General features: G+C 34.6%; 3 protein-coding genes and 1 pseudogene across 4 annotated transcripts; 1 reads left to right on the top strand and 3 right to left on the bottom strand.

The window, feature by feature from the left end:
• Positions 1-3497: 3497 nt before the first annotated feature.
• On the top strand, positions 3498-5381 carry LOC145005886 (bZIP transcription factor 12-like). 2 transcript variants are annotated; one of them, XM_078965001.1, is made up of 4 exons: positions 3498-4398; positions 4486-4557; positions 4647-4676; positions 5061-5381. In XM_078965001.1, the coding sequence occupies exons 1-4, from the start codon at positions 3802-3804 to the stop codon at positions 5124-5126; spliced, it is 765 nt and encodes a 254-aa protein (XP_078821127.1). In that variant the 5' UTR covers positions 3498-3801; the 3' UTR covers positions 5127-5381. The 2 variants fall into 2 exon arrangements, with proteins under 2 accessions (XP_078821127.1, XP_078821126.1); XM_078965000.1 differs by having other exon boundaries at positions 3504-4398; positions 5052-5381.
• A 3231-nt stretch (positions 5382-8612) lies between these two features.
• On the bottom strand, positions 8613-11323 carry LOC145007224 (uncharacterized). The gene is made up of 2 exons (XM_078966198.1): positions 10529-11323; positions 8613-9788 (listed from the first exon to the last, which is right to left on the bottom strand). Exons 1-2 carry the CDS (start codon positions 11321-11323, stop codon positions 8613-8615), a joined length of 1971 nt encoding a protein of 656 aa, XP_078822324.1.
• A 128-nt stretch (positions 11324-11451) lies between these two features.
• Positions 11452-11976, bottom strand: LOC145007225 (uncharacterized). Its single transcript, XM_078966199.1, has one exon. The coding sequence runs from the start codon at positions 11974-11976 to the stop codon at positions 11452-11454; it is 525 nt and encodes a 174-aa protein (XP_078822325.1).
• A 4046-nt stretch (positions 11977-16022) lies between these two features.
• Positions 16023-17141, bottom strand: LOC145007226 (protein ROH1D pseudogene; annotated as a pseudogene).
• Positions 17142-18799: the final 1658 nt, after the last annotated feature.

Consider the following 18799-nt stretch of genomic DNA (forward strand, 5'->3'; position numbering starts at 1 on the left):
TCTCCAAGGAGTGGCCGAATTTAGTGCCTTAGGGTGCTATTTATACTTAAGGCTAACTAGGGTTTTAAGGTGGAAACCCTAATCCCTTAGCTTAGGGCCTAAGCAAGTCCATGGACTCCTTTCCTTAAGCCCTTAGAAGAAAACTCCTAGATCTTTCTAGGATTTTTGTTCAAGCCTACATAAAGGTGATCCAATAGCCCAAAGTCTCAACTATCAAATAATTACAAAACAGCCCCTATACTTTTAATAATTCCTTTAATCCCGAAATTAATTCCTAATTAATTTCTGTTTAAATACTTATTAATAATATGATTCGAAATTAATATATTATTCATATAATATATTAAAAAAAATCATATTTATACCCCAATTTATTATTCTTAACAACAAACCAACCTCTCTCCTCAACAATCATCATGTCTAGTCACCAGTGTGAAGGCAACCCAAAAGAATCATGCTCACAATCGGGTCAAGTACATACCAAAATAGTTATGGACTTAGACACTAATCCAACAATTGGTTCCTTTGACCCACGAGTACATTGATAAGACTCACCTCAACCTTGAAGACAAGATAAACCACCCACTCGAGTCGTCGATATCAATGCTCCTCTTGCTAAACATATCCACAATAAAACTCTACTTAACAATCAAGGAAACTACTGGCCCATGAAAGGTCTAAGCTCAAAATTAAACCTCCTTTCCTTCCAACACTAATTCTAAAAGTCAAACCGGCCACCAAATCAACAGTAAATGGTCAACACTTAAGTTCACCAGCCCAAAAATCATCTCAGCAAATCGCTACGTCATGGTAGCGTAAAGACAAAACAATTGAGACCTTTCCCAGTCGCCACAGTGTGGCAGCCTAAGGTCACGCTGTGGGGACTGGCTTGAACAACTTAACCTATTAAGTTGTTTTCCAACAACTTTAAGAGTTTCAAAGCTCAGATCTGATCATTCCCACGTTCTTAATGGATAAAGTTTCCAACTTTATCCATTAAGGCACCTCAGTTAGTTAAGATCTCACGCCCTAAGTCTTTAAAGGCAACTTAAGGCATGCAAATACCCATTAAGCACTTAATCAATAGAGTTACTCCTCTAAAGTTTCTAGAAGGGTTTCCTAAACATTATGGGCCATAAAAATCAAAGCTTTATGGACATGCATGTCCAATGCATGCCCCTTCCATTTTAGGTCAAAAACATGGTAAATGTGTACTCAAAGCTTAAGCATGGGATCAAAACTCCAAGGATCATTAAATCGGGGACATATAACACCAAGATGACCTCAAGGATCTATAAAGTTGCCAACTTTAAGGAATCTAACCTTCCAAACTTCCATATCATGAAGAGTAAGGGATAAATGGCCTAGATCTAGAGGCAAGTAACAAAATATTGGATCTTAGACACATACAAAGGTCTAGAGAATGCATAAGAGAAGGACGATGAAGCTTGCTTGTTGGATCAATGCACTAAAACACATTCTTGTTCTTATTCTTCTTCTTCTTCTTCTTCTTCAAACCATCAAAAGTATCAAAATAAACCAAAACTCTCAAATGGGAGAATAAGGTTTTGAGGTAGAGGGTTGGAGGCTGCAGAGGATGTCCTAATCCTCTGTAAATATTGCTTAAATATGGGAGGAAACCATAAAATTACAGGGCTTGGTCCATAACGGCTACCACGTCGTGGCCAACCTACTGTCACTTTGTGACACTCAATAAAACATGTGTTACATTTGTTCCATGCTACGTCGTAGGCATCCTTGCACCACGTCGTGGCACAGAGTTTTTCCCAAAATTCCATCTTTGTTCTCTAATAAACATTAAGCTAAACCAATCTAGAACACTGTTGTTACATATCATTATCCACCAGATATAGATGTACAATAGTTGAAAGTTACTGAATAATCTAATTTAAGTGCTTAACATCACCCTTGTCAACTATCTTTATAAAATACTTGGGTTGGAAAGACAAATTGATATTATGTATGTTATCCAAACATTTCTTATGGTTGACCAAATTTAATAAATCTTGAAAATTTATATCTGATGAAATTTCTATAAACAAGTTTTTGACAAAACAATTAAACGTATATATCCTTTATTTTCCGACAATCATGACCCACCAATACAAGCAACAATAAAACGTTTTGTTTAAATGTTTGAAGTCATATTTCTTAACAAAAGCAAAATGAATTTTTCTAACAAAATAAGACAAGGAATGTGGAAAGTTTTGCTAACAAAATTAGACAGATAAAGATGAAAAGTTTTTTTTAACAAAATGATTTCTTATAAAAGATTCATCAAGTACACTACAAATTTTGGTATAATTTCACTTTTTTCAATACAAATTCTAATTTCATAATAGAAACTCTCATTTTTGCAGTGCAAATTCTAATTTTCACAATACAAATTCTGCTTTTTGAAGTATAGTACATTTGACACAACATTACTTGCTTATTTTTGAAAAAATAAAGCTGAGTTTATCAAATTTTTAAAGATGACTTTCATATATATATATATATATTAAAACTTAGATTTTTACAGATATACATTTAATAAAACTCATATTTTTATTGATGGGTCGTCTAAAAAAAAAAAAAAAAAAAAAAAAAAAAATTTCATATATGTCATTCTTAAACATCAAAATATCATATTCACCCAACTTAATTTGTAAATATCATATTTACCCTTCATAAATTTTCAAAATATCATATATGTCCTTTTTAAACATCAAAATATCATATATGTCCTTTTTAAACATCAAAATATTATATATGTCCTTTTTAAACATCAAAATATCATATATGTCATTCTTAAATATCAAAATATCGTATATGCACTTTTTAAACATCACAATATCAATGATAATATCTAAAATATCATTTATCTACAAAATGATAATAATCAACAACAATAAAAACTAAATAATCAAAATATACATTTCATAGAAAGGGTTAAAGATAAATCTTTTTGTCTGTTAAGAGACCGACATTCCAACAATTTAGAAGTTCGCATTCCATTATCATAGACGTAAGGATAATATGGTTAAATTTCTTATTTTTTATAATAATTGTATGATATATAAAAATGATTATAAAATATTAAAAACATTATAAAAAATGATTTGGGTAAATATGATATTTTGAAGGTTTATGAAAGGTAAATATAATATTAAAAATTAAACTAAATAAATATGATATTTTAAAATTTAAAAGGAATACATATATAAAATTATTCCTGAATAAAATTGCAACCCAGTACCGCTACATATTTTTACATGAGATGATCCTTAAAAATCATGGTATTTGGATCATTTTACTGATCACTGGTTATTTCTTAAAAATTAATTGCTGGAAACTGATTTGTCATTTTCTGGTTTTAATGAAATTACTTTAAAAAAAAAACGTAAATTAAATTAAAAGAAAAAATAGTCCAGCAAACTATTTATTTTTTCTTTTTATAGAATCATAGAAAGAAAATTTGGACACGCATCTACCCGTGACCATCCCCTGCCGGCTTTCTTTCATGTCCAAATGACAAAAGTACCCTCACTATTTCCGCCTTTAACCTCCGCCGAACGAGGACATAACCGTCCATACAGTCGATTTTCTCTCTCTCCGTTTCCTTCTCTCTCTAAAAATGGTTTCTGTATTTGTATAACATCCGAACTGCCGGCGAGTCTCTCGGTCGTACTCCTTTTCACCCTCTCCACTCTTCTCTTCCAACTGATTCCTCTATTCCTACTATAAACCCCTGAAGATTTGATTTAGTTTTTTTCGATTTGAATTGGTTGAATTATTTGTATGGCGTCGTCGAAGGTGATGGCATCATCATCGCCGGCGAATCAGGATCTACAACGTCATCAAGCATTCGGTCTCACCGATCACAACAGCAATTTAATTTCAATGAATATGGACGATCTCCTTAAGAACATTTACGAGGATTCGCGTCAGGCGCCAGGGAGTTTTCCCGCCGGTGCTGGTGGTGGAAAGACGATGGATGAAAGGTTAAAGGAGATCGTGGATGGAAGTGTCGGTGATCCAGAGATGACTCTAGAGGATTTTCTGACCAAGGCCGGAGCTGTTAGGGAGGAGGATGTAGTGAAATTGCCGCCGGTATCTGCCTCGGCGGTCATTTCGGAATATGCTGGAGTTGTTAATCCGATTATATGTGGCGATGCCGGTGCCGGTGCCGGAGCTGGAGCCTCGTTTCAAGTCATGCCTCAGCAGCACATGCAATTTGGGAGTGCGATTGGTACAAGTGCGGGAACAAGCGGCGGTGGGAGAGGTAAGAGGAAGGTTGTGGTGGAAGATCCGCCAGTTGACAAGGCAACGCAGCAGAAACAGAGAAGGATGATCAAGAACAGAGAATCGGCTGCAAGGTCCAGGGAGCGAAAGCAGGTTAATTTTCTCGTTAATCTACTAAACCTTTTTTGTTTTTTTTTGTAGTATTAGTATTTTGATTTGAAATCTATGTACAAATTTCAGGCTTACACAGTCGAATTAGAAGCTCTGGTGACTCAATTGGAAGAAGAACATGCCAAATTGTTAAAAGAAGTGGTATAATTTTATGTGAAATTCGATACACACTTTCTGATTATCCATCGACCATCATCCTCATAGATTCTGAATGATAAATCTACTTGCAGGATGAACTGAACAAGGAGAGGCTTAAACAGGTTAGTTTCACACCTTATAAACTTGTAAACCTACCAAAACTTACTTTCAAACCCATCATCGTGATTCCTTTTAAATCAATTCAAGATTCTTCCTTTTCAGAAAATAAAAACAGTGATGATTTTGATAGTTATCTAATTATCTTTATCATTGTCATGTATTTATTCAAAATCCCCTTTTGAATGCTCTTGTTGGTAGCTCCACTGTCACCCAAATGAGAAGACCTTATTAATCCTTAGCAATTTTTCACAAAGTTCAGTAAATTTGACCCTAATATCAAAATTTGATAATGAATCCTTCATTAAGACTGTGTAAAAAGACATAAAAGCCCTGAAGGTCTGTTTTTATCTGGTATTGATTTGTTGTGGAACGAACAGCTAATGCAGAATCTGGTGCCGGTTTTGGAGAAGAGAAGGCCACCAAGAGTACTTCGAAGAACTAATTCGATGTGAAATTAGGGTTTATTTGTTAATTTTTAAAGTTTAAAATTAAAATGAAAAACATAGGGTTTGTTCTTGTTCTCTTGGTTCACCCATTTGTAAAGAGCGGTGGAAAAAGATGAGTAAAAAAAGTTGTGACCAAGTTATCTTTTGTGCATAGTTGTTAGGGGCCAAAAAGCTGATATACCCTCGACTAATTCATATGTATTTTCACTAATACTTAATGTTCTTCATATCCACTAAACTTAGAAACCTTGTTTTTTTTTATTTCATGTCTTTGTACAAGGGAGTTAATCGTCTTTTTAAGTTTTCAACCAAATGAATTGTGATTGTTTCTTGAAATACTAAAAATAATCCAATGGTTAATGGTTAAGTAAAATATTTGATTATGGAATTGGGTTGGCCCAATAGAGAAGGCCACCCAAAGCATTCACATAGCCTTTTTAAGAGTTAATAAGGTGGCTTAATATATAGCTTGAAAACTGTATTTTCAGAGTTTATCACCATTTTCTCTGTGAAAAAGGTCTACGAATTCACGAAGTTCCTTTGTTAATTGAAAACTTTGCGAATATTAGTTGGAAATTCGCATAAGAAATCAAAATCATGAAATTTCCACAAGGTTAATAATATTTCGAGGTTGAAAAAAATGTCAAAGGTAAAATGAATATTTCTTGAAAATGTATAGGAGTAAAAAAGTGCTCAAGGTTCATGAGATTTTTGTTAGAAAAGGTGGTTCATGAGGTTTTTATTAGAAAAAGTAACCCGCAACCTACTAAGGTTGTGGGGATGAGTCACCATCAACCCACCGAAAAAATGGTGTCACTTATGCGTCTTGTCAGCTTCACATTCAGCTCACCAACCCACTACACATAGGAAATGGTCACAACTCCACAATTATCTTTATTTTTTTTTATGATTAAATTAAGTAAAAATATAATTTAAAACATAATAAAATATTAAAAAACTAAACAAATAAAAAAATTAATTATATTAAATGAAATCACATTACATTAATTTAAAAACTAAACAAATAGAAAATTAAACCTAACTTACTAAAAAAAACATAAAAGCACATAAAAATGAAAACTAAAATACTAAAAATAACATAGAAAATTAAACTTAAATTACTAAAAAACATAGAATCTAATCGTGATATTTGTCGAGAACTTCTCGTTGAATTTGCAAAAAAAAAAAAAAAAAAAAAAAAAAAAAAAAAAAAAACGCATTTAAATTTTCTAGGTCGAGATTCAGTTGCGGTACCTTTTTTATAATTTGAAGATCGGTGAGTGCCAATTGTCGTCGATATTGTTCCTCCGTTGACTCAAAAAAAAAATTCTAAAACATTTAGAGTTTTGTCAATTTTCTCCGCTAATCCATCCTCGTTGGTTGATTTTCTGCTAGAAGACACCCCCTTTCTCGCTTTGTTCATTCCCGGTGGTCGACGAAGTTGGACGTCTGGTGGACCCTCCCCCTCGGTGGCGTCGAACTCATCAGTGAGGTCGAGGTTAACACCAATGTCCGAATCGGACGTTCTCGGTCTTTTGTTGGAACCGGTGGTAGATCCTGAATGTGCCGTTTCCGGATAAAGGACCTATTTTTGGCAATTTCGACACTTCCCACGCTTTTTGGTTGGCAAACGGTTTACCATTGTTAGTAATTTTGTATAAGTACAACACGATTGATGAAATGTTGAAATCGTTGCTACCACTTCGATACATATTTTTAAGCTTGTCAAATACGCCGTTAAATTTGGTGCAAGTCACTCTTAAATCACGCCATTATGCGTTGGTCAAGTTGTAAGTCCACTATATTTTGTTTCCTAATAACACGTGGAAGTGGTCTAAAATACGACACCAAAAACTTTGACCCATTTGCGAGTTGCCGATATCCCCGTCTTGTGATATGAAAATCCAAGCTTTCGCTAAAGCTTCCTCCTCGTCTTCATTCCATGCGGTAGTTCTTTTTTTTGGGTCTTTTGTTTTTTTTCCTTCGACGTGTTGGTTGTTGTGTTTCTTGGACCCGTTCGTCATCGTCATTATTGTCGAGGTTTACGGGTTGATATTGAGATAATGGAACTTGAGATGGTTGTGAAGTTTTGGGTTGAAATTGCGGAGAAGGTTGTTGTTGAAAGACTTGAAATTGGGTTGAATGAATTATGGTGGTTATTGTTGTTGGTAGTAGTGTGGGTGGTATGAAAGATTAGTGAATAGAGGTTGTTGTTGTTGAATGGGAGAAGATAACAATTGCATATAGTCAATATTCGTTAATGGATCATTTGGAGTGTTCGGGGTGGATATTTATTTTGGTTTGGATCCATGATGAAAGAATATTTTTTTGTGAAGTGTTTGTGTTGAAAATATCTTTGTGTGTTTGAAATGATAAAAAAAAGGTTGATATATATATATATATATATATATATATATATATATATATATATATATATATATATATATATATATATATATATATATATATATATATGAAATAATCGACACAAGTGTGTAGCCGATTTTAATCTGCCTTTCATTAATCACAATGTTGGTATTTATACATCAGAGATCCGTTTGAATCAGATTACAGTTATTAGATTTCAAAACAGACTAGAGATAAGCATTACATTCAAATACATAAAAACTAGAAAGAAGATAACGTGATATACTTCAACATCCCCCCTCAAGTTGGAGCATAAGGATAAAAAATGCCCAACTTGTCCACCAATTTGTCAAACTGAGTTTTGCTAAGTGCCTTGGTTAGAATATCTGCCAGTTGCTCTGATGTGTGAACATATGAAGGAGCCACTAGACCGTCAACAATAGCATCACGCACAAAGTGACAATCTACTTCTATATGTTTAGTTTTTTCGTGGAACACAAGATTATCTGCTAAATGTAGAGCCGCCTGATTATCACAAAATAGAGTAATTGCTTGAGGGTGTTTGACTCCTAGACTAAGAAGTAGACTCTTCAGCCATTTAAATTCACATGTGATAGCAGCCATGGACCGGTATTCTGCTTCGACAAAAGAGTGGGAAACCATGTGCTGTTTCTTGGTTTTCCAGGCAATTGGAGAATGTCCGAGATAAACAATCCACACTGTGAGAGATCGTCTAGTAATGGGGCATGCCGCCCAATCCGAGTCACACCAGCCCTTGAGAGAAAGAGTACTGTCCGAACGCAATAGAATACCACGTCTAGGAGTGCCCTTAAGATATCTGACCACTCGCAATGCTGCATCCCAATGCTCAATGCGAGGAGCCTGCATAAATTGAGATAAAATATGTACCGAATAGCCCAAGTCTGGACGTGTGACAGCAAGATAAATCAGTCGTCCAACGAGTCAGCGATAAGCTTCGGGATTCTTTAAAAATGCACCATGAGCCCTACCAAGTTTATGATTCTGTTTAATGGGAAAAATCGAAGGTTTTGCCCCCAAAAGACATGTTTCATTGACAATGTCAAGAGTGTATTTACGTTGACACAAAAACAGACCTTGGGGACTTCAAGCCATTTCTATGCCAAGAAAGTACTTAAGAGAACCCAGATCTTTCATCTTAAAGCAATTGCTGAGATAGCCTTTAAATCTTTTAATAGCAACAGAGTTGTTACCCGAAATTATAAGATCATCCACATAAATGAGGACATTAATTTGAGTGTCACCACGAGTAAGTGTAAACAAAGAATAGTCAGAGTAAGACTGACGAAAACCATATGCTTTGAGAGATTTGACAAGCTTCGCAAACCAACAACGAGGAGCTTGTTTTAAGCCATAGAGAGATTTTTGTAATCGACATACCAGATTTTTGTTAGAGCTTTGAAAACCTGGTGGAAGACGCATAGAAACTTCTTCGGTAAGGTCCCCGTGGAGAAACGCGTTATGGGCATCCATTTGATGAAGTTCCCATTTCTTGGATGCTGCCACGGCTAGGAAAACCCGCACTGCCGTCATCTTGGAGACGGGAGCAAATGTCTCATTATAATCAACTCCCGCTTCCTGATGATTACCAAAGACGACTAATCTTGATTTATATCGCTCAATCTCACCATTAGAGTGATATTTAATTTTGTAAACCCACTGACTACCAAGGGCTCTTTTCCCAGGTGGGAGAGAAGTCAAAATCCAGGTACCATTATCTTCAAGTGCACAAATCTCCTCTCGCATAAAAGCTTTCCAAACATCGTGTTGCATGGCCTCCTTAAATGATCTAGGTTCTTGACTAGCCACGAGTGTAGCAATAAATTTCTGATATGTAGGAGAAAACTTATCACAAGTTATATGATGAGAAATAGGATAAAAAGTACCTGAGGTTGCCGATGGAGACGAGCAAGGACGGGATGGACATTTGACTACTTTGGTGTGAGTAACAAAATCTTGAAGAAGTACCGATGGAAATTTCTCGTGGTGCCCTCTTCCCATTGGAGGTTTAGTGTTTGATGGTGGAACAGATGTCACCAATGGTGAATTAGGAATAGGATCTAATACGGGCTCAAGATTCACTGTGGGATTAGTGGTAGAAATGGGCTCGGACACCGATGTGGACTCATCAACAGGTATGGGTTGTGTTGATGAGCTGTCATTTGAGGCATTCTCCAGAGGCTCAAAGTAATTGGGAAGGTCATGAAGTATAGGTGGCTGATCTTTAGAATGAATAGACAAATCACTAAAAGGAAATATATCCTCAAAAAATTTCACATCACGAGAGACAAAAAAATGTTTTAGTGTCTAAATCATAAAGTTTCCATCCTTTCTTGCCAAACGGGTATCCAACAAAGACACATTTTCTACTACGACTCGCGAATTTATCCCCTTTAGCTTTTTGATTATGAGCAAAACACAAACACCCAAAGGTTTTGATGGTAGAGTAAGATGGCGAAGTACCAAACAGGATCTCAAAAGGAGTTTGATTGTCTAGTAATGGGGATGGTGTCCGATTAATTAAGTGAGAGGCGGTAAGCACACATTCTCCCCAAAAACTTACAGGCAAATTAGCTTGAAACATGAGAGCTCGTCCGATATTTAAAAGATGTTTGTGTTTTCATTCTACACGACCATTCTGTTGTGGAGTACCCACACAGGAGGTTTGAAAAAGAATGCCTCTTGTAGAAAAATAATTCATTAAACAATTAAATTATGTACCATTATCACTTTGAACAATCTTGATCTTTTGGGAAAATTGTCTATGGACCATTGCAACAAATGACATGAACATTTGAAAATTTCCAGTTTTGTCAATCAGGAGGTATATCCACACAGCACGCGAATAATCATCAACTATGGTTAAAAAAATAGCGTGCACCACAACTAGAAGAATATTTATATGGTCCCCACAAATCACAATGAACCTTTTCAAAAATTCTACTGGTTTTATTACTACTTAAAGGAAATTTTTCTCTAGATTGTTTAGCCCGAAAACAGACTTCACATGCTTTATTCAAACTACCCTGCAAACTACTAGTAGGAATGAGAGATTTCACCACTTTTTCTGAGGGATGACCCATTCTTCTATGCCAAAGTTCAAGAGTCGATGAGGATGAAGCTTGATTGACTGAGACATGCTGAATAGAGTCGCCTTTTCCAAAGTAGTATAGTCCGTCCCGTCTAACTCCCGTTCCAATCAGCTTCCTCGACCGGTCCTGTATAGCATACATGTAAGAATTAAATAGTGTACTACCCTTCATATCATCATTCAGTTGAGAAACTGAGATCAAATTGCAATTCAATTTTGGAACCAAAAGAACACTTTTTAGGGTAATTTTGTCAGATAAGTGCACACTACCCTCATGGGTAGCAATAACTTTTCTACCATTCGACAGTCCTACTAACAAACTTGAGATTTTATGAGTATTATGAAGCCAAGAAAAATCTCCTGTAACATGATGGGTTGCCCCATAATCAATTATCCAAAGTCTCTTTTGCAACGTACCATGAAATCGTTCTTCAGGGATTTTTGAGGTGCTCATCAAACCTGTGAGTGCCTTCCACTGCTCAGCGGTGAAAAGCAATGGAGATGAACCTGTATTACCTCCTGATCCATGATGATAGTTTGTAGTCAACGCGTTTGCTCGTGCCGACCCTCTTCCACGTCCACCAGATATGCCACCTCTACTTCCACCATCGGGCTTACTTCGATCCTGTTCCCACCATTCTGGATATCCAACCAACTCAAAACAATTCGTCGCCTCATGCCCATTTTTCTTGCAGTGAGAACACATAAGAGATGACTTGTCTGTCTTCTCCCCTCGCCCCTTCCTTTGTTGTTGGTGTTGGTTCGAATAGAGAAACCCAAAACATCAGTAGGTTTTTCTTCAATGTCCATATTAGCAGTCCTTACACGCTCATCTTACACCACCAATTGAAATGCTTTGTCAAGTGATGGTAACGGGTCTTGCGAAAGTATATTTGTACGTAAGCTAGAGAAGTAATCAGAGTTCAACCCCATAAGAAATTTATGGAGCATGTCTGTGTTTCTTCTTTCTTCGTGTTTGGTTCCAGCAGTGCAAGCATTACAACAGGTACATGTAATCACCGATTCATGCTTGTGAAGTTCTTCCCACAGCGCCATGAGTTTCCCAAAGTACTCCGACACTGGCATTGTTTTTGTTTGTTCACACTTGGCGATCAAACTCTTGAGCTGTTGAATTCTTGGTCCGTTAACAATAGCATAGCGGGACTTGAGCGTATCCCACAGTTTCTTCGCGTTTCTATGCTTCACCAGATAGCATTTTACTTCAGGATCTATCGTGTTCATAATCCACGACACTATCATGGCATTAATGGTATTCCAATCAGATTCTGTGACTGGAGGAGTTCTTTCAGTGATTGTACCATCCAGGAACCCAAATTTTCTTTGTGCTTCCAAAACCATCTAGATATCTCCCGCCCAGTCATCGTAATTATCACCACGTAGTCTGGTCGGCGTGATGTAATCACCAGGTTGGTCTTGAGGACCAAGATAGAAAGGAGAATTAGATTCAATTTTGGGAGTCGATGATTCTCCAGGTGTTTCTCCTGTTTTTCCTGTCATGTTATTAGGTTTGTGTACAAACCTGCTTTGATACCATGAAATAATCGACACAAGTTTGTAGCCGGTTTTAATCTGCCTTTCACTAATCACAATGTTGGTATTTATACATCAGAGATCCGTTTGAATCAGATTACAGTTATTAGATTTCAAAACAGACTAGAGATAAGCATTACATTCAAATACATAAAAACTAGATAAGAGGATAACATGATATACTTCAACAATATATATATATATATATATATATATATATATATATATATATATATATATATATATATATATATATATATATATATATATATATATATATACTAGCAGCGTACCCGCACAAAGCGGCGGGGTGTGTAAATTCTTTCGGTGATATGTTTCCTCTACAAAAATGTTATGTTACAAAAGAAAGTACATGTCAAAAACAAAATAATCAAACTATGGTGTTATTTGGGAGATGAAGTCATTTTTTGTTCCTAGACGGTGGGCTTTATAGCAGATGAGGGAACAAAGAGGTATATGCGATTGAAAGGATATTTGAATCAACATGCTAAATTTAAGGATATCTAAAAGGGTTCAAAATTTGAATGAATCCGGGATTTGAGGGAACAATATCAAATTGCTGAGAAATATAAGGAGATTTGATGATAAATATTTGAATTCAAAATGTGGTTAAGATTTAATATTATTTTATTAATGTTACTTGTACTATCAGCTTCATTATTTGGGCGTCTTAAAAAAATATTATTATTATAATCAATCTATTTTTAGAAATAGTTAGATTTCTTTTATAAGATAGTAAAGATATATAAGGGTGAGTGTGATAATTATTTATTTATTTATTTATTTATTTTTACAAACGGTAACATTCAACGTTCAACGGTAAAAAAAAAAAAGAAATCCAATCAATTCATGCGTCTTGTTCCGTCTCCATCTTCACGTCACACCCAACCCACCAGAGGTTGGGCCCGTGTTCACGCATGAAGGGGGCTGACATGTCAGTTCTCACGTTTCTTTTTGCCATCTACTCCAGGTAGCCTAAGGCTAAACGATGTTGTGATAGTGGCTTTCCCGACGGACGGAAACGGGCGGTCAAAAAAATCGGAGGAAATGATGGCACAGTTAAATACAACATTGGTGACACATATGGCAGAAACCGTCCAAATCATGGAATATTCGTTGCTAATATCAGACGTTAGGCACCTCGACCCCAAAGATCAAGAAACGGCGAAGGCGGTCAAAACGTCAATTCGGGAAAAATAGAATCTTCAACGCAAATGAAATTTCAATGTTACCTTTTTCTAAGTATTTTTAATTTTATGTTTTTTCTAAATTTTCAAGAATTTAGTTTTTTAAATTTCATGTTGTTTTAATTTTCTAGAATTTTAAATGAAATTTATATTTTATTTTAATTAGTATTATTGTAGTTTTTATATAAAAAAAAGTTAATTGAAAAAAAAAATTATAAACAAATACATCACCACACCATGGTTATAAGCGAAAATAGGCAAATTGGTAAAATGTTACCTGAATTCTTTATGTGACACTTTTATCATTCTTTATGTGACACTTTTATCATTGGCAAAACAATCATCATATCCTTTAGTCTAAGACTTAAAAATACTACACCTTAACCATTTTTGTTACACTTTATGAAGTTATATATTAAAAAAAAAATCATTTACCTAATTTTGAGATTTTTTTTTTCAACGCAGTTTAAAAACATATTAGGCTAAAGGGTGTAATAGTCTAAAAAGATATTAGGTTAAAGGATGTGGTGATTATTTTAGGATGATAAAAGTGTAAGATGATAAAAGTGTGGTACATTGTTGGACATCTGGTTTTATATTTCTATCCTTGCTTCGATACTTCTATCCTGGGCCAATAAAAAATGACTTTCCAAGTGAGCTACCATTTTTGCCGTTTTACCTTTGAAATAAAAAAATAAAAAAAGTAAAAATAAAACTTTAACTTTGCAATATCCAATCAATAGCTAGAATGAAAACAAAACCTTCGTACATTCACAATTTGCGATCGGTAAATGTTTACCATTAAAAATTGCCACCAACATTAAAAAAAAAAAGGTTGATGTGTTGTTTACCGTCAGCATTAAATGCCACATAGGCATGCCGACGGCAAATAAGGTAGGACACCGTTTAGTCTTAAACTAGTGAATATTACCTTGAAAGTTTTTCGATTGTGAGTAATTTCATAAATTCACTAGCTAAAGTTCTTCATAAATTCACTAGCTAAAGTTCTTAAGAGTTTTGTTAGAAAAAACATGTGATACATTTTGAGAATTTAGTTGTCTTGGTATATTAAGTCACAGTCATTTTAGTGAAATTTTTTTTTAATATAATGATAGAAGAAAATATGTCATCTTTATGAATAAAAATAGATTGGTGCATCTAAACTATTTTTTTTTTTTTTTTATTATTTATTTATTTATTTATTTATTTATTTTAAATATAGTGTAGGGATCTAACAGGGGTTTCCTCTTGTGAGCTTGAGGAATGAAGTTTTCACTATAGTGCAACCGTTCTTCATAGATAAATTTGAGATTTGCGATCCCATGTAAGATTGGTCTAGGATCTTGGGATCCTTTTCTATAAGATAGGAAGGGCTGTAGCACAAAATACACTTTTAAGTAATTGCCCCATAGATCCTATATCTATCTATATGAAAAAGAAATCATGTAACGAAGTGGATTATTATTTGTACAATTGGTACTTCGAACTTGGAACGAGCATGAAGAAATTAATGATACTTCTTTATCTTTTGAGTTGTTTTGCCAGATCGGTCACTTAAGATCTTTGGTCTCTACCCAGATCAAGCAAAGTGACAAAACATAAAAAAAAAACGTACATAGAAAATCAACATACGTTTACATCATTTGCATTTGATACTTTCAGTTTACTTGCGCCAGAAGCTGTGAAGCTACTCAATAGAGTCCAACGGATCATGCATAGTAAAGTTATGACTTCAAGATCTATAGATGTTGTTTTAAAAGAATTAGTTTTGTCATTCAAAAAAAAGTTGCGATACATTTTGTTGCTCGTTTACCTGCTACATCTATGTAAATCTTTCTTATGAATTCAAGAATTATTCTTAAAAAAAAAAAAGAGTAATTTACTACAATCGTTCCTATGGTTTGGTCAAAATTGCATGTTTGGTCCTTAACTTTTTTTTTTGCACTTGGATCGTCCCTGTAGTTTAATTTTGTTGTGTTTTTCATCCATACGGTTTGGTCAAAATTGCACGTTTGATCCCTGACTTTATGTATGTAAGTGACGAAAAACACAACAAAATCAAACCACATGGACGATCCAAGTGTAAAAAAAAAATTAAGGATCAAAAATATAATTTTGACCAAACCACAAGGACCATTTCAGTAATTTACCAAAAAAAAAAAAAAAAAAAAAACCATGTTCACTTGTTTGTGTGCCGGACATAAATGTCATTATCATCCTAATAATCAAAAATATCCCTAAAAAACTTATCTATTTCAACCGACCATAACATTAAAATTAACCTTAGTATGTGGAAAATAGATAGAGTTATTTACAACAATAAAGATCACGACTTTTATGATGGTGGGTCTTTTTCCACCAGTTCCACCATTTTAGGTCCCACTAACATTAGTGTTACGCAAGTCAGCCATTAATGGTTCACCCTTTTTCTTATATCACAAAGAATGGAAATTTTAACACAAAACTTGAATCAACAAAAGACGAATGAAAGAAAAGACATGACATATATGAACTACATTCGGAGCATCTAAGAATCAATGGTCTCTCAAAAAGATAGCATATGTTATTCATATAAAAAGCTAGCTAATTAATTATATACACAATTAATTACCTTCAAGAGATCCATACAATAGTAGATCTTAAAGATCATGACTTGGTCAAGATCTCAAGACCCTCGAAGCGAATGGACATGATTTCACGAAACACTAATCTCACTTGGCACTTCAATGGACGCAACCAATTCTCATACGCATCATTAATCAATTCGACTTCATTAACTCCTAATTCCACTTTTGCCCTTTGTTCTTCAGTCAACGAAAACTCTTGACCATAGTCAACCAAGTTTGCAACAAAGCGAATGGATTTTTCCATCTGGTAATTCTCCTTTAACAATCCAACATTGTTCATGCTATCACGTTTCTTGAATTCATCCATGATTCTAACATAAATCAACGAAAACGGTGTACTCCATAAGAAATGTCTAGGTATGGATATATTAGTGTAAAGACATTTATTTTGAGAAGGAATCGCAGCCATTAATACCCACAAAACAAAAAAATTAACAAAACTCATGGTGAAAACAACATTTGCGAGGCCACATGTGTTGGTGATTTCATGTGCTTTTGCCATTGACTGGAGTTGCTTACTTGTTGACCATGAACTAGGAACACTCCAAGAAAGAGATTTTGAGAGCCATTTATCGCGATTGAGTTCTTTTGATTTTAAAGATTTGAGTTTGCTTGAAGAAAACCATCTAGAATCTTTATTATCATCGTACATGATATTGTATAAATCTATCAATGCTTTCCTTGATCTCCTAAACTGCCCTTGACTTATCAGAATCTTGTGTTTTGAATTTAAAGAACTTGAAACAATCTCTAAGTACTTATGCCAATACTTCATCTTCTCAATCCCATAACAAATAGCGTTACATATATCAAGAGACTTGATACTCTTATTCAAGAACTCCTTAAGGGATTCATCTAAAGGAGGTTTTGTGAAATCTACCTTGTGCTTTGTTAGAATGGTTTTAAACTCTTGATGACAAGCAATGAAAGCGTCTAACAGGTTGGATAGCCAATGGAGGGAGAGGAATTCGTCATCTTGTGATTCTGAAAGAGTTTTGAATTGGCTGAAGACTTGATGTTGAAACGATTTGAGTTCATTGTCGAGATGAACATCAAATTCGCTGAAACTTTCCACGGAATAAACTTGATTGTATTCGCTTCCAAACCCAAAAATTGATCGAAGTGACTTGGGTGACATAGTTGCCAACTTGCCATGTAGAACCCTAATCACGAATTATAAAAAAGTTCATGAAAAAATGAGTTCTTCACACGATCACGCACATGGAATTCAAGCACATTCACAGAACAATCCCCAAATTTTACACGAGTTAACGATCAAAATGGAAGAATTTTCAAAGACTCCGATCACAAACAATCTACATTTCTAATTCATTCCAAGCAAAATTTGTATCAAATCTACAACAGAAATCAGAAAGATACGTCTAATCAAAATAATCAAATGGAACAGGAAGGAGGAAAATGAATACCGCTTGATGTGATCACGGAATTACAAAGAGAAAGATTTGAAAGGGCTCTAAAGTTGACGGAATAGGGGATTTACGGAACCCTAGCAAAGGAGCTAAAACCAAAATTATGGGTCATGTTTGTTATTTAGAAAACCAAATTACATACAAAACCTGTCAAGTATTAAATAACAACATTTTTAATCCTTTTACTATATGTCATGCACCAAAAAGGCGAAAACCCTTAAAATAAAGGAAATTGAGTAATCTAACCCTTATAAACAATCATTTTTTTTAACAAAAATAAACAACAATTTTTTTTTTTTGGAAAAATGACCACTCAATCCAGAATATCGTGTTCCGGAGCACGATGTTTTGTTTTGGAGGTGCACTCCGGAACACGATATTTCGGAGTATTTATGATATTGTTCTAGAGGGGTTGCCAGTTGGTGGAGATTAGGTCCGAAATATAACACTTCATACCTTTCCGATTTGAAAAGTACATTCCAAACTGACGTTCGGAACGGTCATACATTCCGGAGTGGTGTTTCGAAGAGACAAAATTAGGGTTTTTTTTATGTTTTTCTTCCAAATATGCAATACAATTGTGTTTTTAGTATATTTGTGTGTCCGATACTTTCGAAAAACGTTCCAGAATGAGTACGTATACGATTTTTTTTGAGCTCCAGTTTCTAGTTGAGGGAAATGGCAGCGTATCGACATATGTATGCAGTATCTTGCTCCGGATTACACATTCTTTGGTGTAGATATAACCAGTGATATCAACTTTGTTAGGTTAATTAGTTACGTTGGTTGCTTCGAAGTCTAGGTTACACACAAATCAAATTCATCAATCTTTTCAATGTACTGGATCAAATATAGGTATGTAGATTCTTGACGATAGTGATGTTAGATATTTTCTTAGTTTTGTTACTACTATACCTCCCAACACAATACAATTGTTTGTTGTTAATAATGTTATGAATAGTGCTACTAATAGATTTTCTGGGGAAAATAATTCTTCAATGGTTCTTCCAGTGCTGGAAGTAACCAAATTTGTAATTTATTATATATGAAAACCTACCATGTTGCTTCTTACGAGGACTCTATACATGGGGGTGATTATAGTTCTAAAGGTAAAGTTGTTTAGGATGACCGTAATGTTAATGTTGATGAATATGCGAATGATGAGGCAAAATAATGATGTTGGTTGATGATGGTCATATAGTTGTAATATCCTAAAATTTAAGACTAGGTTCTTAAATTAATAAATCAAAAAAATAAAAATGATTTATAAAGTTAATCCGTTAAGGAATAATCATATTATTAGTTTATATGAAATGTAGAAAGTTAGACGTAAAAATAATAACATTTTAAAAGGTTAAAGGGCCAA

This window comes from Lactuca saligna, chromosome 7 (assembly GCF_052625555.1).
Source record: "Lactuca saligna cultivar CGN05327 chromosome 7, ASM5262555v1, whole genome shotgun sequence".
NCBI classification, from domain to species: Eukaryota; Viridiplantae; Streptophyta; class Magnoliopsida; order Asterales; family Asteraceae; genus Lactuca; species Lactuca saligna.